Genomic DNA, 14,855 nt, shown 5'->3' on the forward strand with positions numbered 1-14,855 from the left:
TTCCTGACAGCTCCCCAAATGAGGAGCCATTGTAATGATTTCAGTTTCTTTATTTTGCTGGTTTTATTTTTCAAATAGAAGATTGTTAAGTAAAACAAAAAACTCTTGACTGTCACAAGAATGTGTTTGATTTTTTGAGAGCTTGGTTTGACAGTTTTCTTGGGTTTTTTGGTTTGTTTTGTTTTTTTCCCTTAAATAATTTTCCTTGAAAATTTTTCATATTTGCATATGGCCAATAGTGTTTTCTGGAGAAAACTTGAAGGAAAATGGAATACTTTTTTTGAAACATGGAAACTATATGATACTCAATTTTACAAAGTTTTATCAAAAGGGAAAATCTCAAAACATTTTGTCTGAAGATACTGGGTTTCACTTTTATTCTTCATTTATTTATAGGACTAGTTGTATAGCTGGATTAGAATTAAAATCTTGAGAGTTGCCACCTTCTCTTAGCTATTCAGTTCCAACTTGCACCTGAAGATCTCTGCTAAGCTTAGCAGTAACTTCCTAAATTTAAGAAACCAAGTGGGATCTGCAGTGTTTGCCAGAGGAATTGTCATTTCTCTTTGTATTTATGACTGCACTTCTATGCAGTGGAAATTCAGATATCAGACACACTCTAAAAGATGGTTTTCTGTGTAGTTGACATATAAATATATACATTTTAGGTATACTTATATTTAATCTTGTCCTGTATTCAGTGGACAAAAACACAGAATTAGTTAAAACTTACTGCCATACCTAAGATAATTTATTTGCATTAAAAAAAATCTTCTCAGTTTGAAGCCATTCCCCTTTATCCTGTCACGATGTGATGTATTTTTTATATTTTTACATATCTGGCCAGAGTTTATTATGGACTTTTGAGAGAATTTGGATGGTTGAACACAGTGTGTGTGTTGTAACTGCTAATTTTGTGAGAAAAGTTTGCTGCTGTTATTAAAGCTTAGGGCAAGGGGCGGGAGGTGACACTTGGACACTGTGGCTGCATTGGAGATTCAGCTTAAAGATGAGGGATAAACTTCAACTTGGGAATGCAAGCAAAATTCCTTTAAGGCACTCTGGTGAAAATAATTATTCTGGTGAAAGTAATTATTATTACTTAGCATTCACAGATATAGGATATGACCAGCTGCAGGAGGAGGGAAGGTGACCTGTTACAAAGTGCTGTGTATTTTGTGCTCAGGGCAAATGTGACTCATTCTGGGCATTTTGTTGCAGTAACTTAGTCTCTGGCTCTGAGTTTGTGTAAAATAATCATACAGCTGCCAAAAATACATAAAGCTTATAATGGTTTATTTTGTTTTATACAGGATCTGTCCCATGCCACCATTGAAATGTACACAAATATTGGAAGAATTCGCTCAGCTAAGCTTGTGGGAAAGGACTTGGCAGAGTTTTATATGTAAATGACTCTTTAAAATGTCCTTAATGCATTGCCTTTGAAAAGGTTAACTGTTATTCCTGAGGAAGATATGCTGTAATTAAACAGGAATTTAAAAAAAAAATGGAAACAACCCCTATTTCAGGCTGTATTTCAGGAAAAAAAAAAAAAAGAAAACTAGCAATCTCTTTTATCAAAAACCTTAATTCCTCATGATTTTGTACTCTTACCTTTAACTGTTCTGTGTTCTTTAGCTTGATCCTTTCTTCTTCTGGGGGGAAATGTCTGGGAAAGACAACTGTAAACTTTGAAACAAGTCAAGAGACTTCCTTAGGAAGCAGGCTATAGTAAATGCAGTTGTTACCTTAACTACATATATGAACTGCATCTATCTAAAAAAAAGCCAGGAAACATGTCTTTGGAAAGTAATCAATTTCATATTTGAGTTATCATTGCAAAGTGGTTGTTTCCCCACCTGTAAAACAGTGATTTGATTCCTGATTTCCACTTTTTTTTTTGTTTTGTTTTTATCCCTGCTGTTCAAATCCACTGAGAAAACCTCCTGCGTTTTTCAGTGTCATTTTGTTTTTCTTATTTAGAAGAATTTGGGAGTCATAGGTGGGGTTTTTTTTGGAAAATATGCTGGGGCATGCTTCCCATCGACATTTACTTAAGCAGTCTGATCTCCACATTGCAACAGATTCTCCCAAATTAACTTAAATTTTCACCAGAGACAGTAATGTTAGGTTTAAAGACTGCCTTGGAACTGCTGTGTGATGATAAAATTTTCACTGAAGTTTGTTTCTGCTTTAAAATTTTTGAGTAAGCAAATTTTAGTTAACTGTCAGAAGCTTTGGGTGGCTTTTGTTTCATTTGTGGGAGGTTCCTTCACCTCATTTGCTCTGACTTGGGATAGATCTGCATATGGAATAATGACATTAATTGCATTTCTACTTGCTGAAGTGAATTGCAATAAGGAAGGCCCATATGTTGATCTGTTACCAGAAAATTCAAGATCATAACAGTTCACTGCAGTTTGTCCTGCATTTACTTGGAGTGTTCCTCCCCCATCAGCACTTTGAGAAAAGATGCAGAGAGATTTCCTGACTGCAAAGGTTCTTACATTGCTCTGTGCTCATTTTTTCATTTCCCAAGGAGGAAGAAAGGTCCCCAGAAGGCAGAGGTGTATCTTCAAGGAGCACTGAAAACCTACCTTGCTGAGGGCTGGGCGCTGCTGGTCACACACACGAGGAAGCAGCTGGCTGAGTGTCAGAAGCAGCTTGGGCAGATAGAAAAGTATCCTCTAACAGGCAGAGCCAGAACAATCAAGGCAGGAGAAAATGATGCTTGGGATTATTTTTCTGACATATCTCTAACTTTTATTTAACAGTAAAGACTGCCAGACATTCTGAGTCTGAGCTGAGACAGCTGAGTTATTTGATACCGTAGAGTATATTTTGGGGGTTGTTCTGTTGTGCTGATTTTTGATTTGTGTGCTTTTAGAACAAGACACATTATACACATCAGCCTCTTTTGCAAATTTAGTATTAAATAAAACAATGAAAGCTTTTCTAGATTTGAGCTGCAGTATTTACAAAATATTCTCATATCACTTTTAAACACTTTTAAATTTTTCTGCTTCAGTGTCAATGCTCATAAGGAATCTGAGCCAGTAATATTGCATTCTTAGCTAAATATTCAAGTGATCAATTATATCTCCAGCACTTAAAAATTTAAAGAATGTCTTGTGACTTAGTTATGGTAAGTGATGCTGTAACATCTGAGAGATTCTCAGCCAGGTAAATTGGAATAAAATAGAACACTCAAGATTATTTAGAGCTAAATGTTGGCCAGTGTGATGCAAGACACTGTGTCTTTAACTTGCACACAGCATGGATTATTGTCAAATAATGAATTTTCTATGCTCATTAATCTTTTTAGATGAGGCAAGATTGCACTGGTTAATTATGGATCATATTTTTAGTAAGTCTGCTACAGAAGTATTGAGATTCTGCAATACTCTCAGATGATGGTAAATCTTCAATTTTTTCTTTTCTATTGGAAAAGTGCAGAGATGATAACAGCAAGCCTTGTCCCTAAAGCTCAGAAAAGCAGTACTTGAATGTCTTGTTTTCAGTCAAATTTGTAATTGTTGTGGGTTTCTATCTCCTCTTTCCTTAACTTCATTAGTTATCTCCAAACAAGCAGCCTTTTAGCTGGTGATAATCACTTAACAGAAGAGGAACGCAAAAGATTTTGCCAAGAAATACTAGATTTTACCAATCAGCAAGCAGAGAACCAAGGTAAGTCTGGATCTTAAGCTACTTCAAGGTGGTTGTTCCCTAAAGGTAGATGGGAAGGCTTTTTCTGATGGGCTTAATTATTTTGTGTATAATTTCTGAACTTGTATTTTCCAAAACATTTATAAATCTACTCTAAAAATACATCTATAAATCTACTTCTATTCTTTGAAGAATAGTCAAAGATGAAAGGATAATTAACACTTTCTTTCTGAATACTGCAAAGTCTTTGTTTTCCTTCGGTTATGTTTCTCTGCTTTAACAGCCCATAATTTATTTTGTGTTGAGTTTTTTGAATTCCTAACCTATCTTTGTCTCTCAGTGCTGGCATGCAAGTGGCAGCTCTGTGATGGTACATTCTGGATTTTGATGTTAGATCTGTGCCCATCCGCTTGCAGTTTATTATTTTGTCCATCCCGTTTCCTCTCTCTTCTTCGTGCTCCTTCAGTAATATCTTCTTGTCAGATATTAATCCTAATTCAAATTCATATGGAATACTTCCTGTAGATCTGAAGACTGCTTATTATTATGCAGAAATTTTTTCTTAATGATTTGATGTACCATAAGTAATATGTTACTTTAGACTTGATTCTTAATTATTTTTAGGTACTGCCTTAGGGTTGTTTTTGGAATGTAGAAAAGAGAATGAAAACCCCTTGCATAGCAGAGCTGCTGACTCAAGGCCTGATTATTAGTTTCTCAAACTTGTACAAGCTCTGGGAAGTTGGTCACTTAATGCTACTGTGTTCTGTACTAGTGAAATGTTCAACTTCTGCTTAGACAATCTGTCTTAATTCAGTTGTTTTTAATAGCCTGGAAATGGAAATTGTAGTCTAAGTAAAACAAATCTCAGCGTCTTTTAACTCTCATGAGAGATAAAAAGTTGGAAAGCAGTGATTTGTTGTGAAATATTTAATTGTTAAAAAGTTGTAGATCCATTCAGTTCTAGGGATTGAATTTTTAAGAGAAAAATTTTGCTCATCTCCAGCAGCACTGGAGAATAATAAAATCCCTGTTTTTATCTTTCCAGGTCAAAAGGTTATATTGCCTATGCACTCCTTTGCCCAGCTGAAAACTCTGCATTTTGACCCTCCAAATGCTGTTGTCCATGTGGGTGGGAAGTTGTCCATCGAGTTGACTTTGCTGAGCCAAATGCCCATCCCTGTCCAGGTGGACCAGGTTGCCATCCACGTTCACTTCAGCATTGAGAAGAACAGCTACAGGAAAACAGCCGAGTGGCTCACCAAGCACAAAACTTCCAACGGTGTCATCAGCTTCCCAAGTGAAATTGCCGGCTTGCCTTTGTCCAGAAACAGCCTGCCAGCACTGGAGCTGGCTGAAATGTACGAGAGGAGCCCCTCGGACAACTCCTTGAACACAGCAGGAATCATCTGCAAGAACGCGCACATGCTGCTGCGGCGGCAGGAGAGCAGCAGCTCCCTGGACGTGCCCTCGGGGCTCACTTTGGAAGATGGGGCTCACGTCTTGAAGTGCAACAACTTGACTCTGGAACCAGGGGACAATAAAATAACCTTCACTATTCAGGTATGTTTTTGTAGCTGGGTGATTGTAGCACTCATGACAGAGAAACTAGAAATGCTGGCTGAGGAAGAGCGTTGTGCTGGTGAGCGGTGCCTGTTATTACATATACAGGTATTGCTTCCTGTTACACTTGGATCACCCATTCCCCTTGCAGCTCTTTGTTGTTCTCCTCCATCATCTCCCTTGAAAGGATGCTGTTGTGTTTATGCTAAAACATACAGATGACTTCTACTTGAAATCATTTGAGTCAGCCTTCCTAAACCTGTTTTAAACATCTTGACTGTTGCTGCCAAAAATTGGACTGATAAATTCATATACAATGTAATGTACTGCTCATGAAGTCTGCCTGTGCTGTTGAGGTCGTTCAGAATAACGTCTAAAACCTTTGATGTGAATTCTTTTTCTAACCCTTCAGTAAGTGATTGTGTGATTAAATTTGGTTGGCAGCCTTTTCCTCTCTGCAGAGGGTGCTAGAATAATTTTTCACTTGGGGGATGTAGTAAACCTACCTGCAAGAAGTTGAGATCAGCTACGAGTATTTGAATTTAGAAGATGTTAGAATTAAAATTGTCCCCATCAGTCATCATCTAACTAAGTTAACTAACTTACTAGTTACTAGTTATCTTATCTGTGGAATGGCAGTGCAGTCATTTGAACTGCCTACTGACCTAATTTCTGAGGTGTCTCATGCTTTCAGAGGATTGGGACTGGTTAATGGGATTTGGACCAGAGGCCTTGGTGGCTGGAAATGCAATATTCTGTAAAATGAATTCTCATGTATATAAAAGTGGATTTCAGATGAAGGAGCATTACTAGAAGAGAGCTGTTAGGGACTGCACTGAGCTGGCATTTGGGGTTAGTGGGATCAGGATGCAATTGGAAACACCAGGAGAAGAGATGGATGAAAAGCTAGATGGAGCTGTGCTTTGACTTTGTCTGGTTCTGCTGTGAATCTGATGGTCACTGGAGGATGGACAGCCATACTTTTACAACTTTGCTATTTTCCCAACATTCCTTTCAAGAAAAGAACTTTGCATGGGAAGACTGCTCAGTGTGAATCCCACAATATAGTTGTTTAAGGCATGATGTACCTGTCCTTAAAGGGAAAATCTGAGCATGTTATAATTTTAACAGTGTATTATTTGATAAAGCAAAGGAAGCTTCTCTAGATTTGAGCTGCATTCTTTACAAAATATTTATTAAAAATCCATTATCATTGTAGTAATACACTCTGTCACTTCTGCTGGATTACACAGCTGGCCAGAGGACAGAAATTGATCGCTTGTTTTCTGAATTTTCTTAACGTAATGCTTAATTGCACCACTTCTGCAGGAAGAGGAATGACTGTGCTTCTGTGACCCAGAGGGAGTTTGATCATTTCTGTAGACCCTACACTGATGATTAACATTATTTATGCTGACAGCAATCTTCCAATTTTTTCCAAGCCTTAAGAGATAAGAAAGCATTGTCTAAATTATTTAGACCAATATTCCCATCCCATGTTAAGATTTAAAGTATGTATATATTGTGTATTACTTTACTCATGCTTTTCTGGTTTTTTAGAGCTAAGATGTAGTGACTTTAATGTCAGAATACATAATACTGAATTTCAGTCTGGATCTGCCATGCAAATAACTGCATGAAGTTTGACTGTTGAGTTGGTACAGCTTTTCTCCATAACTTGTAGACTTATTTAATTATACCCAGCATTGGTATTTATGTATTACTCTTGGCAAGTGGCACATGAAAAAAAAGAAAACACTTCCCATTCCATAGCAGTCCCTAAGAGCAAATAGAATCAAGAATAAATATACTAGAAGGTGTTACAGATCTGCTTTTGTTTTTAATCTTACCGAGAAACATCCAGAATCCCATTACTTAGGTTTTGGGAAGAGCTGGAAATGAAATATATATGTGTTACTTTCTTGTAAACATTGACTCAGGGTGTGTGGTGGGGAGTGTGTGAAATCAATAGCTGGAGCTGAAAGCTGTGCCTTATATAAAGGCTGTAGGATTTTATCATTGTTTTTATGAATTAGCCAAATAAGCACAGGTATTGTTTAGGTACTTAATAATGTTTTTTCATGTATGTTGCACTTTGGGGGGGAACCAACCAACAAACAAAACACAACCCAAAGTAACAAATGGACAGCATGGCTACTATATTATTTTTCCTGATTATTAGTGCTAGTTAATTAGGATGTTTTCTCTTGAATCAGACAGCACTCTAGAGCTTCTATCTTAACAGGGCAAAAGGTGCTCCTTAGTGTAAATCTTGTCATTTACTCAGAAAGCTGCGTTTTCTGAAATCTGCAGTTCTAACTTACAAACCCAAAGTACCTGATAAAAATGAGATGGAAACATGCTGTTCTTTAGTAGAGGGCTTGTTCTAGAAGTATTTTCTTAAAATTAAGAAAAAAAATTCAAATGTTTTTCTTCCAAGGCCAAAGAACCTGGGACATACACGCTCAGGCAGCTGTGCACTTCAGTGGGAAAGGTGCAGTTTGTCCTTCTTCACATCTACCCCATCGTGCAGTACGATGTGTACTCCCAGGAGCCCCAGCTCAAAGTGGAGCCCATGACTGGTAGGTGCAGTGGCTCTGCTGAAGCTGCTTTGATGATTCCTCTTGTGCTCCTGTGGGACTAGAGAAAGTGTTTCATGGCTTCAGTGTTACTCTGCTTTGTGAGTCTAAAATACAACCTTGTTTTTCAAATTATCCATCATCACGTCCTGCCAGTGATGGTCGGTTTTGAACAACTGATTCCAGTGCTTGGCTCTGGACACATAGTGTCACTTTTGAACCTTGATTTGAATATGTATTGTCACTGAAATATCAGGTGTGATTTGAGCTGCCATGCTGACTAGAGGGGAATATTTACATTTGTAATTGACCGAGCTCCTTATTGGCTGTGATCACAGGATCAGTTAGGCTGGAAAAGACCTCTGGGATCGACTCCAACTTACGGCCAAACACCACCTTGTCACCCAGACCATGGCACTGAGTGCCACATCCAGTCTTCCCTTCAAACGCCTCCAGGGACAGTGACCACCTCCCTGGGCAGCCCGTTCCAAAGTGTATTCTCCCTTTCTGTGGAGAAATTCCTCCAAACTTAATGCTAGAGTCCCTTTGATATTTACAAGAAATAAGTAAGAAGTGGGATTCTCTACTAGAGGGGATATAAACTTATTAAAAATGAGTACTGAATGCATCCATTGGTTTCAGGGACAGCTGAACACTAGTTGTAGTGTTTATTAGAGTGTATAAATGGAAGTTAATAATTATTTGTTTTCAGGCTACTGAGAGTGGCAGCTGAGGAGTTAATAAGAATTTTGTGTTGGCACTTCAGGTTGCAGTGTGTGGCAAAGGAAGGACAGGCATATTGGGCATAAATCAAATTAGGGACCCCCGTGAAACTGATAGCTGTGATTCTGTGTGCACACTGGCATTCTTGTTGTGCTGATCGTGTAAACACAGCACGTGGGTGTGACTGAAATCACAGGTGTGAAAATACAGAGTTGTCTGCAACCTGGAGAACTTTAAAAGCTTAGTAAATTCTTTAGAGTTATTGCATTTCACTGAAATCTGTGCTAGAGAGACAGCTCATCTAAGCCATCCAAAATGCAGTGGGTGTGAGCTCTCAGGTGGAAACAAGCCGTTTCCCCACAAGCTGTACCTGAGCTGGGCTTAATGTGTCCCATAACACCAAAACCCCACACTTGTAAGTTACCCCAGTGTGTGACCAACTGTCTGCCAACAAGCCTTAGTGCATTGTAACCATGTGCTGGAATCTGTTAACAATTCCTGCTCTGTCCTCCAGAAAGCCTTTTGGCTGGCATTCCCCAGAAGGTGAAGTTCACAGTGACCACTGGTCACTACACCATGAAGAGCGGGGACGCTCTGCAGCTGAGCAACGCGGATGCCATGCCCATCCTGTACCACCCTGAGAGCAAGGCTGTGATCTACTCCAACACCAGGGGTAAGCCAGGAACTGAAAAGGAATCATCTCTAAAAGGCTGACTAGTTCAGTCATCCTGAAGATTAATACTTACAGCATTAAGAACACTGACACTGTTTGTCCATAGTCATTGTTATGAAAAATGTTAAGGATTTGCAACTGATTACTTCAGTGCAAGAAAGGTCTTACATTTTCACCCCTGAAGTAGTAGTATGAACTTTGACAAACATAGCTGGACAATTTTACTTCCATTGATGAAATCCAGAAGGCATGTGAAACAGCTGCATGTGTGTCCAAGGTTGCTTGAAGTGAAATGATGAGATTTAACAAGGTGCTTTCACTTTGTAAAAACTTGAATACGTGTCTTATGATGGGCTAAAGTAGCTCTTTAGCTGGTTTGAAGTTTGTTGTTAAATTGCCCTCTCAGTTCTTTCCTGAACAATAGGAGCCTTTTATTACATGGAATGTGGTGGGTACCTTCCTGCAGTTAAATAAGGATAGAGCATTACTCCTGGGAAGTTAAATATTTAACATGTGCAGATTATAGCTGGTTTGAAGAGGTTACTGTGGAATTTTTTAACATGGTTTCTCATTGCTGTTTTTGCAAACATTGCTGGGAAATGGTTATGGCACCACATATTTTTCTATTATTTTATTTTTTTCCCATTCTACACATCTATAGAAAAGATCTCAGAGTCATCATTAAGGATTCAGTCTTCTGAGAAGATCACAAGCATCAGCTTGCCAGTGGCTCCTGCTTACCATGTGATTGAATTTGAACTAGAAGTCATGTATTTGCCATCAGCCACAGAATCTGCAGTGGAGAAGGGAAATACTATAAATAAAGAAAATCACAGAAAAAACAAAGAGAAGCAGAAACAGGACAACTGCATGGCTACTGTTGATCAAAAAGTGAGATGTAGTTTAACTTTTTTATTATGAAATGTATTTGATTGCAGGGGTAAGCACTTCACAAAATAGAAGTGTTGGTGAGGGGGAACTTGCTTGTTTGGATCTTATTTTCTTTCAAAAGACATATATGCAAAAATCATAGCAAATGTTAAAATGTAAAGAAATTGTAAATATAAGCAGAAATATACACTGTTGTTAAAAAATTGTCAGCTGTTCCCTTGGCTAGTAATCTAACTTTTAGTGTTTTAACACAGTTTATAAAGCATGGAGCGTACCTGTGTCTTTGTAAAAGGTAGCATGGTGTTCTTTTAATTCCAGCTTCTGATTCATGGGAAAGATGAAGTCAAGTGTGCAGCTTCAATTTAAAACAAATATACATTAGATGCATTTTTAAAAGTATGTTGAGCTTGTATTTAATATATTAAATTATTATAAAGACATTAAAATAATAGATATTACAGCAGTTTATTTGATACTGACCTTTACCAGGGGTAAAGCTGTCAGAGATGCCATTGGTGTCCTTTTTTTTTTCTTCTATTCCCCTTCCTTTTTTTATAGTCTTTAGAACTGGGTATGTCAGTTCCTAGAGGAAAAGCTGCTTTGAGATGTCATATCCCACTCACAGGCAAACAAAAACCTGTTCTTTTTTCAGATTAGATTTTACATACTGATTTTTTACAAATGTTTATTTCTTCCCCTCCTGGTTGCATTAGATACAGACACTCGATGAGAAAAGTTTCACTTAGAAAGGAGAAAAAAAGCCAAATCATTGTGCCAAAGACCATTGGAAATAAGAACTGTGTTCCTTTCTTTTCTTTAGGTGACCATTGATTGTCCTTGGTCGATTTACTCCACTATTATTGCATTAACATTCTGCATACCCTTTAATGCCAAGCATTCCTTGTTGTCAGCTGGCAAACGGTAATGTACTCATTATTTATTTATTGCTCCTTTCTTCTTACCAAGTATGGAGCTGTATGAGGTTTCATAACTCATATTTATAGCAGTCTTTTTTTTTTTTTTTTAATATATAAGTTGGGCTTTTACTATCTTCCCCCTGGAAGCTTGTGCATTTCCTCTCGTGTTCTTTCATGACAATAAAACAAATTTGTGGTATTGGAAATAAGACCACAGGATGAACCCAGTTATCCTGTTGGTGTGTAGTTCTTTGGTTTTGTTTAATGTCAAAGAGGATGTTTTACAGCCTTGTTTTATGGACATGGACTCTTTCAGTGTAACTCTTCAGTTTTTATTGAAAAAACTGTGTCACATTTTTCAGGAAATATGTGCAAGTCTGCGTACAGAATTTGTCAGAACTCTGTTTCCAGCTTTCAGACTACAGCCTAAAAAATTCTGCTGAGTGTGCAGATTTGCAGCTGGTACCCCTCAACCCTGCATCTCAACAGGTAAAATTCACTTGCTGATTTATTCAATTTATTTATCTTATGGTTGCAGTTTGTCATTGGGTTTTAGGAAAAAAAGTCAGGTAGAGAGTTTTCCAATTAAATACAGCTATAAACCTGTTCAGTTCCAGAACAGTTTCTTACCACAGACTCATAGAATGGTTTGGGTTGGAAGGGGATTTGAAGATGAGCAAGTTCCAATCCCCTGCCCTGGGCAGGGACACCTTCCACTAGACCAGGATTCTCAGAGCCCCATCCAACCTGGCCTTGAACACTTCCAGGGATGGAGCATCCGCAAGTTCCCTGGGCAACGCTGAAGTTTCCTTCAGCCTTGTCTGAAGATATTAAATTGTTCATTCTTGGTGCCTAGAAAAAGTATATAAGAACATATTAATAATTTTATTAGATTTGACTTTTGATTAAAATATTTTTAAATATTAAATTGAACTTCACTTCACTGAATGTGAAGTGTCTCCGCTTGAAACATTTGATTCTGACAGTGAAATGGATCCTTCCTCTCAAAAGGATGTGCATTGTGAAAAAGATTCACTGTTAGTCATTTTGGTGCATATTTCCCTAATGATTTATTGAGTTTGTTTCTATAAACTGTACCAATGTCAGAACAGACAAACATATATTCATGTGTGGATTTCCCCTTCTTTCTCAGAGGAAGGAAGCAGCTAACACTCTAAAACATTCTTTTTCAGGTCGTGTACAGTAAGCAATCAATATTCTTTGTATGGGAATTGAAGTGGACAAAAGAGCTTCCTCTCTCCTTGCAGTGCCTGTTTTCAGTCAGCTTTTGTCCAGCTACCTCTGAAGAACAGTCTCTTACCTTGAAGCCGTTCACTTACGAATTCCAAGTGGAAAATTTTTTTGTAAGTACTCTTCTAAATTATAGGGTAGCATATCTTAACTGAATATGGTTTCCTAAGAAGTGAAAAAGGAAAACCAAGAAATATATTAGGAAAATTCTGTTTCTATCGTGAGGTTGATACCTACTTAGAATCATTGGAAAGTCAGTTTGTGAGTGACAGAGCTGCAGCCTGATGCAATGTAGTGGAATCATATCCTTGCCACAGAAATGTGGTGAGGGCTGTAACTCTTGTGCTTAATCCTGTTCCATTTTTTTACTGTTTTCACCTTCCTGGGTTTGTGCCATGGAGATTGTCTGCAATTTACTGAGCTGCTTTTTCCCTGCTGGCTTAAGATTGTATTCTCCAAGGCAAATTGCAATTTCCAAAATAATCTTTGCTATTGAAAGCATCTGAGTTGTTTTTTGCAGTGCTTGAGATGAGCTCCTCTAATTAAATATTTAGGGTTTTCTAGGCCATTATCTGAAATGTTTCTTCTTCCCCTTTATGGACAAACTTTTTATCCCTTTGATCAGCTAGGAAGCTCATAGGCTAGGTAGAATTCCTTTAATAGAAAGTTTTATCAACATTATTTAATCTCATCTTTAAAGTCAGTGTTCCTCTTTGTGATGCTTAGGTAAAAAGCAGCATCATGAGAATACTCTTCTTTTTTAAATCCTTTTGTCTGTTTTCAATGTTTTCTACCTGCTTGTTGCAAACTGGCATTGAGCAACGTTTCAGGTGTTTGTTTGCCTACTGTCATGTAACAAGCATTTTTTGGCACCTCTATCAGCATCTTTCTGGAGTTTTTAAAGACAACCATCTGTGTGAAACAGTGGGGATTTTCTGGTAGAAATGTAATTTTGTAGGAATTAAAAATCAGCTCTTTGATGTGGGCACTGTTATTCCAGGGACTATGACAAGAAGAGGGATGAAGTAGTTCTGCATTACTCATAACCTGAGTGACGTGTCTGTAAAGGGAGGAGCTAAGAATCTGACCAAAGTCGTTTAAATAGTAAGGTCATTGTCCATTTAGGAGCATTGAAAGGCTGTGTTCAAGTACAGAAGTGAAGGAAAAAATTATATTTTCACTGCTGGTATCAAAAATAGATTGACTCAAATTTGATTTTTTGTAGTGGAAGGTGTCCTTGCCCATGGCAGGTGGGTTGGAACCAGATGATCTTTAAGGTCCCTACTATTGCACAGCATTTCAGGTTCCATGTCTATGATTTTATTAAACTGAGCAAGATAATTAAGTGAACATTACTTACAAGTGATTTTGAATTAAGAAGATTTAACAGGATGTGTCTGTTATGTGCAAAGTTGGTACTGTACCCATTGTCCAGTTCAATTTAAACACAAACAAACCACCCCTTTTTTCTCGATAACAGCACTGTTTTCTTCCTGACAGACATTGTACCATGTGAAAACTGAAATCTTCCCACCCTTGGATGCAGAGTACTGTAAAACAGGCTCACTCTGCTCCTTAGAGGTGTCCATCACCCGACTTGTTGAGCTCTCTGAGGTTGACAGAGATGAAGCATTAACAGAATCAGATGGATATTGCACAACAAAACTTATGTATGAAGGTAAGACTATTTTTCTTAAGCATTTTAATAAATTTCCCCCTAATTTTTTCTTGACAATGACATTTGCCAGACTTGCTATGGCATAAATTCCTTTATTGTGGGTACAGCTGCTTAGTAAAGCAGTTTTCATTTTGCTAGACTGGGAATATTTTATTTTCTCCTCATTAATCTGCCTTCCAGTGGAATAGAAATGTCCTTCAGACCGGATGGATACATGCTTGAGGCCCAACTATGGTCCCTTCTGTGTAGGGCTGTTTTCTTACCTTGCACAGCTCTTCACACATAAAAGCTGGTGGGCTTTTAGATGTTGCTAAAATGCAGATTTTCAAAGTGCTCTGAAACTATCCTGAGGGTTCTCCATTTTTCACAGAAGAACTTTATAGTTCTTTCTCTTTATTCTTGCAGTTGTTGACAACAGTAGTAACTGGGCAGTCTGTGGAAAAAGCTCTGGAGTGATTTCTATGCCTGTAGCACCTCGAGCAACTCACAAAGTGCACATGGAAGTGATGCCGCTGTTTGCTGGGCATCTGCCTTTCCCTGATGTCAGATTGTTTAAATACCTCCCTCACCATTCTGCTCACTCCATGCAGCTTGATGCTGGTAAGGCCAGTTTGACCATGTGGCTACTAACAGAAATTACTCTGCTTTTCCTGTGTTCTTGTGTAAAGAGAAAAGCAAAGCAAGAAATACACTGACAGTATATGGACCAGGTACTCACAGGTGTCTTTGCTACCTTCACTCACAGTTCTAAATTGAAACTTGCTCTAAGGGGAACTTTGAATTTGGGTTGCCACCTAAATCTCTGAGGAGGAATAATAAATGCATTGTTATCTTATGTTTCCTTTAAAGATTAGTATGCAAATCAGTTTTCACTTGATTATAAATCAAAAACTGTTTGATAGCCCTCTAATCCT

At 38.0% G+C, this 14,855-nt stretch overlaps 1 protein-coding gene across 3 annotated transcripts in view; it reads left to right on the forward strand.

Moving 5' to 3' along the window:
- The window catches only part of TRAPPC10 (trafficking protein particle complex subunit 10), a 37,311-nt gene that overhangs the window by 19,921 nt on the left and 2,535 nt on the right, over positions 1–14,855 (forward strand). For all 3 annotated transcript variants that reach the window (XM_068179676.1, XM_068179678.1, XM_068179677.1), the window contains exons 11-22: positions 1,314–1,405; positions 2,540–2,680; positions 3,575–3,687; positions 4,715–5,229; positions 7,670–7,811; positions 9,046–9,204; positions 9,866–10,095; positions 10,916–11,016; positions 11,375–11,501; positions 12,206–12,376; positions 13,764–13,941; positions 14,347–14,541. In XM_068179676.1, the coding sequence (XP_068035777.1) occupies positions 1,314–1,405; positions 2,540–2,680; positions 3,575–3,687; positions 4,715–5,229; positions 7,670–7,811; positions 9,046–9,204; positions 9,866–10,095; positions 10,916–11,016; positions 11,375–11,501; positions 12,206–12,376; positions 13,764–13,941; positions 14,347–14,541 (2,164 nt within the window). The remainder of the gene's footprint in view (positions 1–1,313; positions 1,406–2,539; positions 2,681–3,574; positions 3,688–4,714; positions 5,230–7,669; positions 7,812–9,045; positions 9,205–9,865; positions 10,096–10,915; positions 11,017–11,374; positions 11,502–12,205; positions 12,377–13,763; positions 13,942–14,346; positions 14,542–14,855) is intronic.

Source organism: Anomalospiza imberbis, chromosome 2 (assembly GCF_031753505.1).
Source record: "Anomalospiza imberbis isolate Cuckoo-Finch-1a 21T00152 chromosome 2, ASM3175350v1, whole genome shotgun sequence".
Lineage (NCBI taxonomy): Eukaryota > Metazoa > Chordata > Aves > Passeriformes > Viduidae > Anomalospiza > Anomalospiza imberbis.